Source organism: Gigantopelta aegis, chromosome 15 (genome assembly GCF_016097555.1).
Source record: "Gigantopelta aegis isolate Gae_Host chromosome 15, Gae_host_genome, whole genome shotgun sequence".
In the NCBI taxonomy this organism is placed as follows: Eukaryota; Metazoa; Mollusca; class Gastropoda; order Neomphalida; family Peltospiridae; genus Gigantopelta; species Gigantopelta aegis.
In genome coordinates, this window is record NC_054713.1 from 33,799,698 (window position 1) to 33,817,920 (window position 18,223).

Below are 18,223 nucleotides of genomic sequence, written 5' to 3' on the forward strand. Positions count from 1 at the left end.
ATGAATGGAAGAATGGATGTATGGATCGAGATGGATGGATGGATGGATAGATGGATTGGTGAATGGCTATATGCTGAATTACGTAGTTACATACATGTACCGAAACGTTAAAATTTAAAGTTTGTTTTGTTTAATGACTCCACTAGAGCATACTGATTTTTTAATAATTGGATATTGGATATCAAACATTTGGTAATTCTGACATATTGTCTTAGAGAGGAAACCCGCTACATTTTCTTCCATTAGTAGTATGGAATCTTTTAAATACACAATCCCATAGACAGGACAGCACATATCATAGCATTTGATAGAAATATCGTGATGCACTGGCTGGAACGAGAAATAGCTCAATAGTCCCACTGACGGGGATCAACCCTAGACCGACCGCATATTAAGCGAGTGTTTTACCACTGGGCTATACCTCGCCCCTATATGATCAATTTCCATGGATGAAAATATAAATAAATAAATAATTAAATTAAATTAAATTAAATTAAATTAAATTAAATTAAATTAAATTAAATTAAATTAAATTAAATTAATAAATATGAAATATGAAATAGTAATAATATATATTTTTTTAATTAACTACTACAAGTCGTCCGAAAAATCCCGAATATGACGTCAGAGGCAAGACATAATTTATCACTCGATGAATATGACGTATTTTATCTATGACGTCAAACGCCAGACAATGATTACCTAAACAAAGTTTTGTTAGTATTAGTTTTTCTTGATTTTTTAATGTTAAATATTATAACTGACCATGGATAATTCAATTTCATTCGAGAAGTTAATCAAGTATCAGATGAAGCGAATTAAGGAGTACGATCGCAAGGTCAAACCGGTGAAACCAACAGAAGATCAAAGCACGGACACACACAACTATGCCTTGGTGTCCGAGATCCAGTGTCTCGTTGCGAACCTTCTGCAATTCGTGAAGATCATCAAACACGCAACATCGGTGGCGGACAGTGATCTGCCCAAGAGAGAGAGGAATGCTGAAGACCTTTTGGCAGGTGAATAGTTTATACTTTAGAATTACTGGGCCCTGTTTCACTAAGCATTAGATAGTTATGCACTACAGTTAAACCTATTATAGTTCATCAAGATAAACGTCTCCGGCACGATATTTATTATTGTGATGTTTATTACTGTGCCGTAAATGTCAAAATGTTAAAAAAATGGACCGTAGATGTTTACCTTGGTGAACTAATCTTAGTAGTGCTTAGGTTGTTTAGTGGAACGGGTCCCTGGCCCGTAGGAACGACATCTGAAATGGGGCAGGGGGCACACTCTCTTGTTTGGGATGGGCACAGTCTAGTGGTGGAAACTGATTTTTTTTTTTTTTTTTTTTTTTTAAAGGGCTTATCCCTACCAATGCACCACGACTGATATATCAAAGACCATGGTATGTGCTGTTCTGTCTGGAACATTTTATATACAATATCCATTGCTGCTAATGGAAAAATGAAGTGGGTTTCCTATGAAGATAATTGTCAAACGTTTGATATCCAATAGCCGATGATTAATTAATCAATAAGCTCTAGTGGTGTTGTTAAATAAAAACTTCTTCTTTTTTTTAGCTACAGAAGTTTATTACTGACATAATATACTGTTGTTTTGTTTGTTTGTATGTTTACTTTTTTTAAATGTTTTTTAAGCATGGAATAACACGGGGGAGGGGCTTTACAGGACCCGGCCGTAGACAGGTGGTGTCACTTGGATGAGGGTATTAAATTTTTAATGAGGCATAAGAGAGAGAAAGGGGGAGGCAGACAGAGACAGACAGACAGAGACAGACGGACGGACGGACAGACAGACAGACAGACAGACAGACAGACAGACAGACAGACAGACAGACAGACAGACAGACGGACGGACGGACGGACGGACGGACGGACGGACGGACGGACGGACGGACGGACACAGACAGACAGACAGACAGACAGACAGACGGACGGACAGATCTCCAATTAGGCAAAAAGGTCACTTTTACGAATTCGGGGCGGGACATAGCCAAGAGGTAAAGCGCTCTCCTGATGTACGTCAGTGGGCCCATTGGGCCAGTCGTGGTATGTGCTATCCTGTCTGTGTGATGGTGCATATAAAAGATCCCTTGCAATACGTTTCCGGTTTCCTCTCTAAGACAATATGTCCAAATTTCCCAAATTATCAAATGTTTGACATCCAATATCCGATGATTAATAAATCCAAGTGCTCTAGTGGTGTCGTTAAACAAAACACTAACGTTTTACGAATTCTGTTGGCTTCACTACCCCTTCTGCCCCTCTGACCCCCCCCCCCCCCCCCCCACCCCCTCCCCCCGACCACACAGGAACACATAGATGATGTCGCCATGCCATTGTTGGTGAGAGCGCAATGTTACTTTAGATTGCACCAAAGTTCAGGTGATAAAAGGATGTGCGCAATATACTGTTGCCCTAAATAAGCAAGTCCAAATTAAAGTACAAATACCGGCTTCGGTGGCGTCGTGGTTAGGCCATCGGTCTACAGGCTGGTAAGTATTGGGTTCGGATCCCAGTCGAGGCATTGGATTTTTAATTCGGATATCGACTCCAAACCCCGAGTGAGTGCTCCGCAAGGCTCAATGGATAGGTGTAAACCACTTGCACCGACCAGTGATCCATAACTGGTTCAACAAAGGCCATGGTTTGTGCTATCCTGCCTGTGGGAAGTGCAAATAAAAGATATCTTGCTGCCTATCGTAAAAGAGTTGCTTATGTGGCAACAGCGGGTTTCCTTTAAAAAAAAAAACCTGTCAGAATGACCATATGTCTGACGTCCAATAGCCGATGATAAGATAAAAAATCAATGTGCTCTAGTGGCGTCGTTAAATAAAATAAACTTTAAATTAAGTACAAACATGCAGACCTCAAAACATTTCACCTTAATACCAATGGAATGTTAAACTCTAATTAGATTAAAATAACCTGAAATGCAATTGTGAATAAGTACAACTCCTTGCCAGCTATTATTGGCACTAATGCACTAAAAAAGACCTTGGGGCGCTCAGAACAGACAAAAAGACTGCTGTGCCCAAACTAGTGAGAGATCTTTCAATATCGAAACCCATCAGGTGCTACATGCATTGTATGTCACAGTTTGTTTGTGCATGTGGAGAGAGTCAGACTGAATATATTCAATCATATAAATACATGGGGATTTGGCTCTGTGAAAATTAGAATTTTAATTATACGGAAAAAGAAAATTATTGCTGAATCTGCCAGCAGAGCTCTTAGTGCAGGGGCGTAGGAAGGTGCCAAAATGTGTGGGGGGGGGCACACATACGCACACACACAACACGCACACACACAACACACACACACACACATATATCCATACACATGTATACACATACATACATACATACATACGTACATATATATATATATATACTCAACAACGAAAGTTTAGCTAATGTTAAAACAAAAATGGCATAACATTTATAAATGAACCTATTTTTATTAATTAGTATCCACATCTGAAATGTTTACCATTTACAAACAACATAAACTCATCAACCTTTGCCTTAACACAACAGAAGGACCATCGATGCTGCTACAGAATCAAGAAAAGTGGTGTGTGTGTGTGTGTGTGTGTGTGTGTGTGTATGTGTGTGAGGGAGCACATGCCCCCTTGATCTCCACCCCGCTTCCTACGCCATTATTAGTAAATTTAAATCTATCGTGGGTATGCCATATGATGTTTCCAATACGTTGTATAACAATTTGGTACAGCCCATCTGAACAAATGGATCCGCCATATTGGGGACTGGAGAGTTTAATTCCACCAGTACTGTTCAGAACAAAGTAGTATGTCGTTTATTTCTTGGGGTGGGTAGTAAAACTCACAATTTGGCAATCTGAGTTGATATGGGGTGGCTTTCATGTATTACTAAACACAGATGTGAAGTAGTGTAGGGTTGGTTTTTTAAACTTAATAATGTATTGCAAAATCATATTATAAGTATTGTTAAAATTCGGTCTCTTAAATATCGTATATCATGGCATAACAATGTTAAAAAAAAAATGTTTTATAATTTAGAATTACCCGTATTTTTACGTATTTTATATATCAGTTTCGATTTTTTTTTTTTTTTTTAATAAAAGACAAATTGATTAATATAGATGTTGAACCATGGCTTCATGGACTTTGGAATGATAGGCGGCAAGTTAATGGCAATAAGCTGCAAGCGTATAGACGTTTCAAGAATGTAGAGCCCTATGTTCGCTCTGTGCTACATTGACCTCAGCGTAGAGTATATTATAGAAGATGAATTTCATTTCCTGTTATAATTTCTATTCTGATTTAAGAATACATTTATGGGATGCAGCCTCTAAATTAAGACCTAACTTTCTCGAATTATTACCTATTATAGTTTAAATCACATCTCTTTTCTGCTAACTTATTGAACAACCCAAATCAAATTTAACATCAGTATTATACTTTGTAATAAACACACATTAAATTATGTTTTACTTAGAAGCTAACACAAATGTGCTTTTAAATATTTTAGAATTTTAAATGTTTGGAGTGTCTCGTAGGCCGTTTGGCCGGATGCTGTACTGTTTAACCTCTGTATACATATATTTATATTACATGATTTATGTACAACATATGACGGCGGATCCACAAAATCCATTGGGGGGGGGGGGGCAATGACATGAGGCGGAATACAAAGGGAACTTTGGGGGAGGTTTGGAGGGGGGTAAAAATTAATATATAATAAAATTATAACTGTCACAAAATTTAGATGGGGGCGGGACCCTGCCCCCCCCCCCCCCCCCCACACACCCCAGATCCGCCTCTCTGACAATATAATAAAATATTTCTTCTCTTCTTCTAAAGCCCTGTTACGTTGATTACAAGCGTTCGGTTCTGTGAAATGATAAACAGTATATAAACCTGCAATTTTCCCGAATCTCAGTTAAAAAAGCCACAAAAAAAACGTTTTATTTAACGACGCCACTAGAGCACATTGATTTTTTATCTTATCATCGGCTATTGGACGTCAAACATAATATGGTCATTCTGACACTTTTTTTTTTTTTTTTTTTTTTTTTTTTTTATAGAAGAAACCCGCTGTCGCCACATATGCTACTCTTACGACAGGCAGCAAGGCATCTTTTATTTGCGCTTCCCACAGGCAGGATAGCACAAACCATGGCCTTTGTTGAACCAGTTATGGATGACTGGTCGATGCAAGTGGTTTACACCTACCCATTGAGCGAATCTCAGTATGACATTTTGTTTATCGATTCTCTCTCTGGGACTGGCCTCGGTGGCGTCGTGGCAGGCCATCGGTCTACAGGCTGGTAGGCACTGGGTTCGGATCCCAGTCGAGGCATGGGATTTTTAATCCAGATACCGACTCCAAACCCCGAGTGAGTGCTCCGCAAGGCTCAATGGGTAGGTGTAAACCACTTGCACCGACCAGTGATCCATAACTGGTTCAACAAAGGCCATGATTTGTGCTATCCTGCCTGTGGGAAGCACAAATAAAATATCCCTTGCTGCTAATCGGAAGAGTAGCCCATGTAGTGGCGACAGCGGGTTTCCTCTCAAAATCTGTGTGGTCCTTAACCATATGTCTGACGCCATATAACCGTAAATAAAATGTGTTGAGTGCGTCGTTAAATAAAACATTTCTTTCTTTCGTTTTCTTTCTTTCTCTCTCTGGGATAGTCCTGAGTTTGTTGCAACTTTTAAGATGTTATCGACTAACAGAGACTTTTTAACGATTGTAATTGCATAACAAATATATTTTTCTGCGTAAAATATAAGTGACTGTATATTAAACGTGTTTCTGATCGTGATAATATTTGTACTAGGTTAAATTTCATGTTATTTCATAATATATATTGTTTTGTATGTACGAAATTATTTGAAGACAAAATCCAGTTTTATGCTGCTTACAAATATTAAGACCATCAGAAACACATTGAATATACAGACACTGATATTATAAACAAGAAAATATATTTAATATGTAAGTTTAATTGTAGAAATATTTTATTAGTCGGAAACATCTTACAATGCAACAAAGTCAGGTATGGCCCTTTAATATTAATTATAGTTGAAAATTATATACGTGCGTTACTTTTGGTGTGAAGTATATTATTCACTTCGAAATATTATACTCAGTCGGATATGGCGAAATTAATACTTCAGGCAACGTGTAATCTAGAATGTTTTGTGAAAATCAAGGACCTTGAAATGATATTTTTATTGTTGTTTTGAGTGAAATAGTGGGGAAAAAAAAGGTTTAGCTGCCTACTCAATAAAATTAGAATCCGGAAGGTGTTTGACATATGCAGACATGATTAGTTGGTTTGCATTTATTTTTTTATTTAAAAAAAAAAAAAAAAAAAAAAAAAAAAAAAAAAAAAAAACCTTACACAGGCAAATGCCATTAAAGATGCAGATTCTAGTTTTAACCCGTAAAAACGGACACCGCGTTTAGTTAATTTACAAATCTGTAACTCATTTGGATAAAGTTACAATAGAGTGAAAGAAGAGTCTGTGACGTTAAAACGGGAAATATCCTTAAAAATAGACTAGAACTCGAATCAATAAACCGCTACTTCTCAGAAGCACATCCGTTTTTAAAAATATGAAGAAAAAAATGCATTTTGTGGTATTAGAAACACCAGGATGACCAGAAACACATCGGTTCTACGGAAATGGATAATCTAAACAATAAAATATAAGTAATATTTCATTTCATTGGCTCTAACAGTGAAAAATATGCTGTAGTGTTTAAAAACTAGGGTCTGTGCCTTTAACAATAATAAGGGGCCGTTCAACAATTACGTAGCGCTTTAGGGAATATATCATAAGATGAATTACAAAATTTTATCCATGGGGATTTATGCTAGGTTCAGACTGTCAACTGTTACGACGAAGTTGGCCAACTCGACGGTTGCGTTGTAGTTTCCCGACTTTGAACGGGTGCGCTCAGATTAACAACTAATGAGTTATACGACGAGAATTGACTTGTAAGAGCGCTCAGATTAACAACTAATGAGTTATACGACGAGAATTGAGTTGTAAGAGCGCTCAGACTAGCAACAGGACAGTCGTGACGACAGAAAGTTGGCCAACTTTGTGCTGGCAGTTGGTAGTCTGAACCTAGCATCAAGTAACGTTCTCAAAACACTTGTCTCATTTTTATTTTTAAAGTGAACTGCAGTCAGACATTTCTATTGTGTTCTTTAACGGGCGATTGTGTATCTGGAATTTAAAACAAAACCAAACAAATAAAAATACAAACAAAATATAATAACATTGTCCAAATTATGACATCATGACAGGGAACGGGTGGGTGGGTGGGGGGTACTTGATTAGCGTTACGTTACATTATTTAGAGGTGTCTGTGTGTGTGTCTGTGTGTGTGTGTGTGTGTGTGTGTGTGTGTGTGTGTGTGTGTGTGTGAGAGAGAGTGTGTGTGTATGTATGTGTGTGAAACCTTACTATAATAAAATGGCACTTGTCGAATAAAAGAAGGGATAATCCCAAAGACGAATGGGGGAAGTGCTGGAAATGGGGGGGGGGGGGGGGGCCTAAAGGCTTGTTTACACGATCATATGTATTATTTTTTTTCGTTTCACCATGTATACAATATACGACTATAGCAACAGCACAACGATGTATAACGATACACACGCCACTCCTATGAAATTACGAGAGAGGAGTAGATGTATATTATATATATGTATATTAGGTCTCACTACACAGTTCACTTCCAGGTGAGAGTTCATTCATCCACTATAGTTCCTAATTGTGACACATGTTGTGGTTCACATTTTCACTTCTAGGAATTGGGAAAGGAACAATTTGTATGTTTAAAGGGACATTCCTGAGTTTGCTACACTGTTTAAGATGTTATCGACTAACAGATACTTTTTAACGATTGTAATTACATATCAAATATATTTTTGTGCATAAAATATTAGTGGCTGTATATTAAACGTGTTTCTGATTGTTCTAATATTTGTACTAGGTTAAATTTCATTTTATTTCCTAAAATATTTTTTTTTCGTACGTACGAAATTATTTGAATACAAAATCCAGTTTGAGCATCATACAAATATTAAGACGACCAGAAACACATTGAATATACAGACACTGATATTCTAAACAAGAAAATATATTTAATATGTAAGTTTAATCGTAGAAATATTTGATTAGTCGGAGACATTTTACAATGCAGAAAACTCAGGAATGTCCCTTTAATGGTAAGCCTTCTGGCTGAATTTTGCACATGTTATTTTGTAATATTGTGCATTGACTTTTTTGGACGTGGGTTTATAGCGGAATAGACAGCCGGACTGAATCGGTTAATGAACCACCTCTTCGGACCGGTACTACAACCAGATGCGGTCATATAGAAAAAAAAACCTGAGACGGAAATGTTCTCAATTTTGGAGTGAAAATAAACGCTTATATAATGTATGTTCGCAATGGTGTATGTTGTTAGTGCCAACGACAACCCGTTCTATTGGTAATCTTCGCTTGAAGTTGAGCAATTTAACATGGGTTCCAATGGCAGATGACGTCTGTGTAGTGAGATATTAATATACTGATCGAAAGAAATAAGGGAATACTGTCAAAATAGGCCTGCATTGTTCACAAGATATTGATATTTTTAATAGACACAAAACACTAATGGAATTCAAACTAAATAATTTAAAATAAATTAAAGGAAACGAAATTAATATTTGTGTTACTTTTGTTGTTTACTATATTAAAAAAAGAAACTGTAAAAATATATATTAAAATGAAATATGTATTTTCACTTGTATAAAGAGTTCGCTTGTCGTTCTCTCCGATATATCCGACGTATCCGCCAACCTCTGCTTGGATGTGGTTTTTTAATGGGTGTGAAGATTGTCCAAAAATGTATAACAAAATCATGCATTTGAAGAACGCATTTTGGAATTCTGGGCATATTATTATGGAAAAAAACCACACAAAACAAATCTAAAATATTTGAAATTATGAGCATGTTTTTAAAAGAGTAAAAACATCTGTATGTTTCTTTATTTTTCTTACACACCCGTTAATAAGAACATACACACCAGTAACACATCTGTGTGATATCGATTTAAAGATATACAATTATTTGTTCTTAAAGGGACATTCCTGAGTTTGCTGCAGTTTTTAAGATGTTATCGACTAACAGAGACTTTTTAACGATTGTAATTACATATCAAATATATATTTCTGCATAAAATATCAGTGGCTGTATATTAAACGTGTTTCTGATCGTTGTAACATTTGTACTAGGTTAAATTTTATCTTATTTCCTAAAATATAGTTATTTCGTACGTACGAAATTATTTGAAGACAAAATCCAGTTTGAGCTTCTTAAAATATTAAGACGATCAGAAACACATTGAATATACAGACACTGATATTCTAAATAAGAAAATATCTTTAATATGCAAGTTTAATCGTAGAAATATTTGATTAGTCGGAGACATCTTACAATGCAGCAAACTCAGGAATGTCCCTTTAAGTGATAACATAAGATACCTTAGTGTTAAGATACCTTAAGTGCATAAGGTAGTTATGCAATTGAGGTGATTTTAGCGATAAGATCGCATCGTGGAAAGGGGCCCGCCGGTTGCTACAACCATCCAATGAAAAGAGCGCGAATAAAATTGATAGCTCTGTGACATATAAGTTAACCTGAAACTGATTTCTCTGTGACGTATAAATTAACGGCAACCTGATTTCTGAAGATATGTAAGGAATAGAATACTACATTCGTGTCCGTAAAATAGCATTTATTTTGCAACCCGTTGGTTAAACAAATCCAACCCAGATACGTTTTGAAGTAATATAAAATCAATCGTATCTAACGGCCGCTGCTGTAGTATTGACAATATTCAATAAAAAAGAATTTATTGTGTTTAACGACACCACTAGAGCACATTGGCTTATTAATCATCGTCTGTTGGATGTTAAACATTTGGTAATTTTGATATATAGTCTTAGAGAGGAAACCCGCTACATTTCTCCATTGCAAGAGATGTTTTATATGCACCATCCCACAGACAGGATATCACATACCACGGCCTTTGATATACCAGTCGTGGTGCACTGGCTGTGACGAGAAATAACCCAATGGGCCCACCGACGACGGGGATCGATCCCAGACCGACCGCGCATCAGAGCTATTCAATGAGACGAATTGTGTCTTCTTGCAGGTGTGATGCACAACATCCAGCAGATGAAGGGCCGGCTCTCGCAGTACCAGGAGAAGGTGTGTATCCCCCGCCTCCAGGCCAAGGAGATCCACCTCCAGAAACAGCAACAGGAGATGGAGTACATCATGGACTGTCTCTGCAGTGGCAACACTGAGGTCAGTATACTGACGGCCAAAAGAAACTTTACAGCAATAACATTGGAAGAGTTTCATAAATGTTGTTGCTAATTGAAAAGAACCAATTTAGAAACCACCTTACAAACAATTAAAGTCGGGGTTTCTGCCAGATTTTTATTTATTTATTTATTTATTTATTAATATAGAATTATTTATAAATATCAGGATTATAAATAACTGTGATATTTCACACTCATTACTATAAAGATTTTTGCCATCTTCAGTGAACATTTTAAGCCCCAAAGTCAAATATTGTTAAAATTCAGATTCAGATTGCAACAGTCATGTGCTTAATAATTACCAAGCACGAAAAATGAACGAATGACTGAATGAACAAATAAAGGAAAGGTGATTAAACGGGATGAATGAATAAATGAATTAATGACTAAACGGTTGTATAGAAGGATGGATGGATGGATGGATAAATAAATGAACCAGTGAATGAATACATAAAGTTAATGATTAAATGGATGGATGGATGGATGGATGGATAAATGGAAGACAGATCAATCAGTCGATAAGGTTTCATTCATCTATTTCTTCATTCTATCTTCAATTCAGAGAAAAATTCGTTTGTTAGTTACTTCCTTCCATTAATTATTTCCTTCATTCCTTCATTCATCCATTCATTCATTCGTTCGTTCATTCATCCATTCGTTCGTTCGTTCATTCATTCATTCATTCATTCATCCATCCATTCATTCATTCATTCATTCATTTTAGAGTTTGACACGTTTCGCCATAGACAGTTCCGATGTGATTAAATCCCGGATAGAAAATCTAAGCGCCACAGGGAAAGACATCGGAATCCTCCAGGGGGAGGTGTCTCACCTCACCTCCGACGTGAACGACATCGTCGACATCGTCAAAGACTTGATCACCTCGGTGTCGTCGAGCGCCGTGTCCCACAGGTAAATACATGACAGTGTCGTCCCAAATGTAAATACAAAACAGTGTCGTCCCACAGGTAAATACATGACAGTGTCGTCCCACAGGTAAATACATGACAGTGTCATCCCACAGGTAATACACGACAGTGTGGTCCCACAGGTAAATACATGACAGTGTCGTCCCACAGGTAAATGCATGACAGTGTCGTCCCACAGGAAAATACATAACAGTGTCGTCCCACAGGTAAATAGACAACAGTGTCATCCCACAGGTAAATACATGACAGTGTGGTCCCACAGGTAAATACATGACAGTGTCGTCCCACAGGTAAGTACAGAACAGCATCGTCCCACAGGTAAATACATAACAGTGTCGTCCCACAGGTAAATACATGATAGTGTCGTCCAACGGGTAAATACACAAAAGTGTCGTCCCACATGTAAATACATGACAGCGTCGTCCCACAGGTAAATACACGGTAGTGTCGTCCCACAGGTAAATACATGACAGTGCCGTCATACAGGTAAATACATGACAGTGTCGTCCCATAGGTAAATACATGACAGTGTCGACCCACAGGTAAATACATGACAGTGTCGTCCCACGGGTAAATACAACACAGTGTCGTCCCACAGGCAAATACATGACAGTGTCGTCCCATAGGTAAATACATGACAGTGTCGACCCACAGGTAAATACATGACAGTGTCGTTCCACGGGTAAATACATGACAGTGTCGTTCCACGGGTAAATACATGACAGTGTCGTCCCACAGGTAAATACATAGGTCAGGTCAAACATGCCTCTGGGTTATAGGATTGATATCCATGGTGACTGAAACGTACGTAGTAGCCCCCCCCCCCCCCCCCCCCCACACACACACCATTTTGTTCTGATTTGTTTTAAGTGCGAGGGGTTGTAGTACTAACTTCCATGGTCTATATTATGTTAATTGAACCGTTGCGTGTAGCAGCGTTTAATAAATTCATATGTTACTATTGTCGTCTATGGCAATTGATTCGGTGGTATACAACCTAAAGCTAATAAAGTTTGTTTTGTTTAACGACACCACTGGAGCACATTGATTAATTAATCATCGGCTATTGGATGTCAAACATTTGATAATTCTGACTCGTAGTCATCAGAGGAAACCTGCTACATTTTTCCTACTGAATCTCGGGATCTTTTATATGCACTTTCTCACAGACAGGAACGCACATACAAGGCCTTTGTCCAGTTGTGGTGCACTGGCTGGAACGAGAAAAAAATCCATTGAGCTGAATGGATCCACCAAAGTGGTTCGATCCTGCGATGCAAGCACCTCAAGCGAGCACTCAACCCACTGAGCTAAATCCCGCTCTTAAAAGCTAATAAACAGGCTTCTCTATGGCCATTCATGAAATAGACACGCACACAGTCGAGTACTGTTTACTCCTACCCAACCCACCCCACCCAACCCTTCTCCGTGTACACCTTTTGTACACTTGATCACTACGCCCAATCTGGCGTACATTGATCTTTCAAACTGAAAAATGTATAGTAGAAGCTTGGGTTGCATATATTTTACACCATTAGAGGCATATTGTCACAGACCACTGACTTATTTAATGGTCTAACAAAGTATTACCGGAACAAAAATAATTTGATTTGTCCCTAAATGTACTTTATTCAACCATCTTCATAACTACCATACTCCATTTATTAATGGTATTTTGTAAAAAAAAAAATTGAATTATGGCAGTGGTCCATAATTCAAAAACTAAAATTGCCGAGAGGGTTGACATGGATTTCACTCCATCATGGTTCAGTTAAGGTGATGCAATAGCTAGATTTGGTTTCCAACAATTAATGTAATTTTTATTTATTATTCATTTTTAGAGAAATAAGGTCCTTAAATCCGTGACAGTATGCCTTTAGTTGTGAGACATTCAAGAAATAACAGAAGTTAAGTTTATTTAAACATTTTAAACAAACTTGACGTTTTCACTGGGATTTAAAAGTCTTTATCTCCTAGAGTATATAACTGTCTTTATTTTATAACACACTGGCATATGTACGCTGTCAGCTACTCCCCCCCCCCCCCCCCCCCTTTGTACACACTTTGTACGTAATGCCCCCCACTCCCCCTCATTAACGTCTGCTCTGGATAAATTCAAGCAGCTGAGGTAATGTATTTAGGACAGAGTTATTGGGCTTTAACTGAATATATGCACGAAAATAAATTTAAAATGAGAAAACGCCTATTACACATTCACTCACTTCAACTTGATTTTCCTGCTTATATCTAACCAAGGTTCAGGGACGCTTTCTTGGACACACATTTAAACGGTCACTGACTAGGACAGGGATACTGACTAATTGTGAGGCAGACGTCGTTTTATGTAGTAGTTTTATTTTATACGTTCTCGCAGGCCTTTTAGCTGGATGCGAACTCAGTTTCATCGGCGTCTACCGACTGGCGTAGCTAGGTTGGGTGGGGGGATTCACAGGGGTCTTTGGCCCCAATCAAACCTTTTCTTTAAAACTGTATTAAATGTTATAAAATCAATCAACCATCCATCCATCCATCCATCCATCTATCTATCCATCCATCCATCCATCCATCCATTCATCCATCCATCTATCCATACATACATACTTGGGGGGGGGGGGGTGTGTTTAACGACACCACTAGAGCACATCGGCTACTGGATGTCAAACATTTGGCAATTTTGACATAGTCTTAGAAAATAAAAAAATATACTTATATATTTTTTTTCACGGCGAAGAACTGACCCCCCCCCACACACACACACACACAGACACACACACACACACACACACACACACACACACACACACACACACACACAAATCACACACACATAAACAAAATAAAGCAAAAACAAAACAACAAAACCAAACCTAAATCCTCAGAAAAAAATTATTTACCAAAAGGCTTAAGGCATTTTGCTTATTAAACGGACGGCAGGACAACTCTATTAAAGTGCCTATATCGACCAAAGGTTCAGACACGTCCATCATAGGCACAAGATTTTTTTTTTTGGGGGGGGGGGGGGGGGGGGGAGGGGGGGGGGGGGGGGGGGGGGGGGGGGGGGGGGATTTGTTTTCAGAATAAATTATTAAATAAAAATATATTAATAATAATTTAAGCCAAAATATGGGGTTGGTGTGTGTGTGTGTGTGTGTGTGTGTGTGTGTGTTGTGGTGTGTGTCTGTGTGGTGTTTGTCTGTGTGTGTGTGTGTGTGTGTAGTATGAACATAAATACCGCGCACGAGTCGAGCGCTTTACCACTGGGCTACGTCGCTCCCCTTTACACATTCGTAACCATCCCCTTTATTAAATAAGAACTCGTTTTTTTCTTTTGATCGGCCTCGACGATGTTGTGGTTAAACCATCGGACATAAGGCTAGTAGGTATTGGGTTCGGAGCCCGGTACCGGCTCCCACTCATGGCGCGTTTTAACGGACTCAATGGGTAGGTGTAAGACCACTACACCCTCCCCTCGTCTCTCTCTCTCTCTCTCTCTCTCTCTCTCTCTCTCTCTCTCTCTCTCTCTCTCTCTCTCTCTCTCTCTCTCTCTCTCTCTCTCTCTCTCACACACACACACACACACACACACACACTCACACTCACTAACCACTAACCCACCGTCCTGGACAGACAGCCCAGAAAGCTGAGGTGTGTGTGTGCCCAGGACAGCGTGCTTGAACCTATTTTTTTTCTTTTGTCCAGGTCGTCTGAGACTGGTCTCTTCATGAGACGACTCGCCTCGCTCTCCCGAGACGACCCTTCCCTTGACGGGCACGACACCGCAAACTCGTCGCAGTGCTCTCTGGAATTGGTGGAACACATGACAGAGGAAGTGAAGCACGTCCCACGCATACGCAGCGAACAGGACGCGGGACGCCGAAGCCTCCCGTCGAAGCTCGTGTCGGAGACCAGTCTAGGCACCAGTGCCATGCCGAACGATGGCGTCCTGTCCGACCCTCTCCGGGTGCTGTACTCCGACAGCGCCGTGTTTCGGAAATTACAGATGGGAACGACCAATTCTGCGTTCGTCCCTGCCTTTAAGAAGTTGGCGCCGTCTGCCGGCCGTGCAACTAATCAACCGGAAGCGGTTTTGAAGAGTAAACGTAACCAGCTGGATTTATCGGCCTTGTCGAGAGTTCCCGGATCAGGTGAGCAGACGCCCACGAAGGAGGTAACTCAGAAGCCGAGTGACGAAGGCTTCCGAGAGCAGGAAGATCGCAAACCGTTTGTTTCCGTCGGTTCTCCGGAAAGTTTTGCCACCGCTTTCCGAGGCAGAACTATATCGTCGATGGAAGAAGAAATGGCGCACGCAACTTTTGTCAAAACGGTCGTTGAAGTTGACTCGCGGGTTCTTCCTGATGTATTAGTAGCTGACGCCAATTCCCAAACACATCACACTGAAATAGTTGCACAGTACGTCGCACAGTACGTTTTACAAAATAGCGAACATCAGAGAAGCGAAGCGGATCAGTCAATGGTGTTGGAAAACGCAACTGCAGCAAATGCAGAAGCAGGAAAAGAAGCGAGATTAACTCCCACGGAGATTCAAGAATGGAAAAATACAAGCATAATTTCTCTACTATCCCTAGATGAGGAAATGGCACGAATATCTCCAGTAGAGACCCAAGAAGGGGGGGAATCAAGCATAACTCCAACAGAAATTGAAGATGGAAGAAAATCAAGCATAACTGCAATGGAGACCAAAGAAGTGGAACAAATAAACATAACTCCATTAGAGTTTGAAAATAGGAGCAAATCAAACATAACTCAAATAGAGATTGAGGATGGGAGCAAATCAAGAATAACTCCAGTAGACATTGAGGATCGGAGCAAATCAAGGACAACTCCAGTAGAGACCAAAGAAGCGGAAAAAATAAACATAACTCCAGTAGAGTTGGAAGAAAGGCAAAAATCGAGCATAACTGCAATAGAGACCCAAGAAATGGAACAAATAAACATAACTCCAACAGACTTTGAAGGAAGGGTAAAATCAGGCATAACTGCAATAGAGACCAAAGAAGCGGAAAAAATTAACACAACTCCAGTAGAGTTTGAAAATAGGAGCAAATCAAGGATAACTCCAGTAGAGATTGATGATGGGAGCAAATCAAGGATAACTCCAGTAGACAATGAGGATGGGAACAAATCAAGGATAACTCCAGTAGACATTGAGGATGGGAGCAAATTAAGGATAACTCCAGTAGACACTGAGGATGGAAACAAATCAAGGATAACTCCAGTAGACATTGAAGGAATGGTAAAATCAAGGGTAACTGCAATAGAGACCCAAGAAGTGGAAAAAATAAACATAACTCCAATAGAGTTGGAAGAAAGGCGAAAATCAAGCATAACTGTAATAGAGACCCAAGAAGTCGAAAAAACAAACGTAACTCCAATAGAGTTTGAAGAAAGGCGAAAATCAAGCATAACTGCAATAGAGACCAAAGAAAGGGAAATGATAAACATAACTCCAGCAGAGTTTCAAGAAAGGCGGTCAAGCATAACTCTAATACTAGCCGAAATGGGGAAAAAAGCAAGCATAACTCGAACCGGCGAGGGGGCCAAATCAAGCATGGGTCTGATGGACTATGGGAGTGTTGCGAAAGAGCCAGCGAACCTGATTTCTCTAACTCCCTCTACTCTTTCTCCCTCTTCAACTCCTTCGCCTTCTCCTCACGCCAAGGCTCGTTCCATCCACGAAACGAAGGACGAGAGAACGTCGATGACGTCAGTGCTGTCGTCAGAAGGCGCGAGGGATGACGCGTCGACGTACAGCACACAGAACGACATGGATCTGTTCTCGGCGGTGGCCAAGGAGAGAATCAAGGAAATCCAGAACCTCATCGGCCTGCACGACTTGCGCGATTTTCGACAGTACGATCCCCAGAACGCCGTGTTGAAGTCTGACGAAGACAAGAGAACGACGTCCAAGCGGTTCCTGAGAGGCTTCGGCATCTTCGTCACCCTCATGGTACTGTTGATCTGCTTGCACAGCGTCATCGAATCCAATATGTTTTCAGACTTTGGTTCCTTTGAACAGGTGTTGGCCGGAATCATTCAGGTTCGACCTCCTGGTGAGGCGCTGTACTGAATAGGACTAAAGGCTCATAAACACTGGATGCGACGCGTGCGTGCGGTTCGGTTGTTGCGTCTGCGGCTTGCGTTTAAGACAAATAAACCATACACCAAGTGCTCTCCGGTCGCAATTGAGAAAATACCTCCCCTCACCTTCCTTATCTCATATATCTCATATATATATATATATATACAAAAACAAGATTTATGGTGTTCAACCACAACTGATAAAATACACTCCCTCCCTCCCCCCCCTCCCTCCCTCTCTCTCTCTCTCTCTCTCTCTCTCTCTCTCTCTCTCTCTCTCTCTCTCTCTCTCTCTCTCTCTCTCTCATATATATACACATCAAGATTTATGGTGCACTGAGTTAAGTGTATTATTATACTAATAATGTTAACCATAGTTCATTTAAAACTAGTCGGAAGTTGTGGGTGGGGTGTGAACTTACATCCCAATAGCACCAACATTGACTTGCCAAGCATTTTCCTTTCTTTTCACACACTATTCCAAACAATAGGAATTCTTTTAAATTGTTCCATTAAATATTAATCTTCCTGTATTTTAAATAGCATTTGTATACAATGTTTTGCAACATGTCACAATTCACCAATTAATCAGAGCGGTCGATTATTTAATTGTGGCTGGCCACATGCCTTTTCAAGACGCACGCATCGCAAACATGGAGTCCAGAAGCTCTCATTATTTTTTTAGCCGAATCGCACGCACACACCGCATGCAGTTTTTATGAGCGTTAAAGAGCAAAAGCAACGAACAAAAACCAACGAATGTAACATACACGTTGTACTGA

At 39.6% G+C, this 18,223-nt stretch overlaps 2 protein-coding genes across 3 annotated transcripts in view; one reads left to right on the forward strand and one right to left on the reverse strand.

Annotated features, from left to right (window-relative positions):
* Positions 1-18,223, reverse strand: part of LOC121390609 (cationic amino acid transporter 3-like) — a 106,185-nt gene that overhangs the window by 37,417 nt on the left and 50,545 nt on the right. The window lies entirely within an intron of this gene.
* LOC121390608 overlaps positions 672-18,223 on the forward strand; it is a 17,591-nt gene continuing 39 nt past the window's right edge. Inside the window, exons 1-4 of the mRNA XM_041522467.1 lie at positions 672-1,019; positions 10,239-10,393; positions 11,138-11,325; positions 15,042-18,223. The exon at positions 15,042-18,223 is cut by the window's right edge and continues 39 nt beyond it. Of these exons, the coding sequence (XP_041378401.1) occupies positions 767-1,019; positions 10,239-10,393; positions 11,138-11,325; positions 15,042-17,430 (2,985 nt within the window). The 5' untranslated portion in view covers positions 672-766 and the 3' untranslated portion in view covers positions 17,431-18,223. The remainder of the gene's footprint in view (positions 1,020-10,238; positions 10,394-11,137; positions 11,326-15,041) is intronic.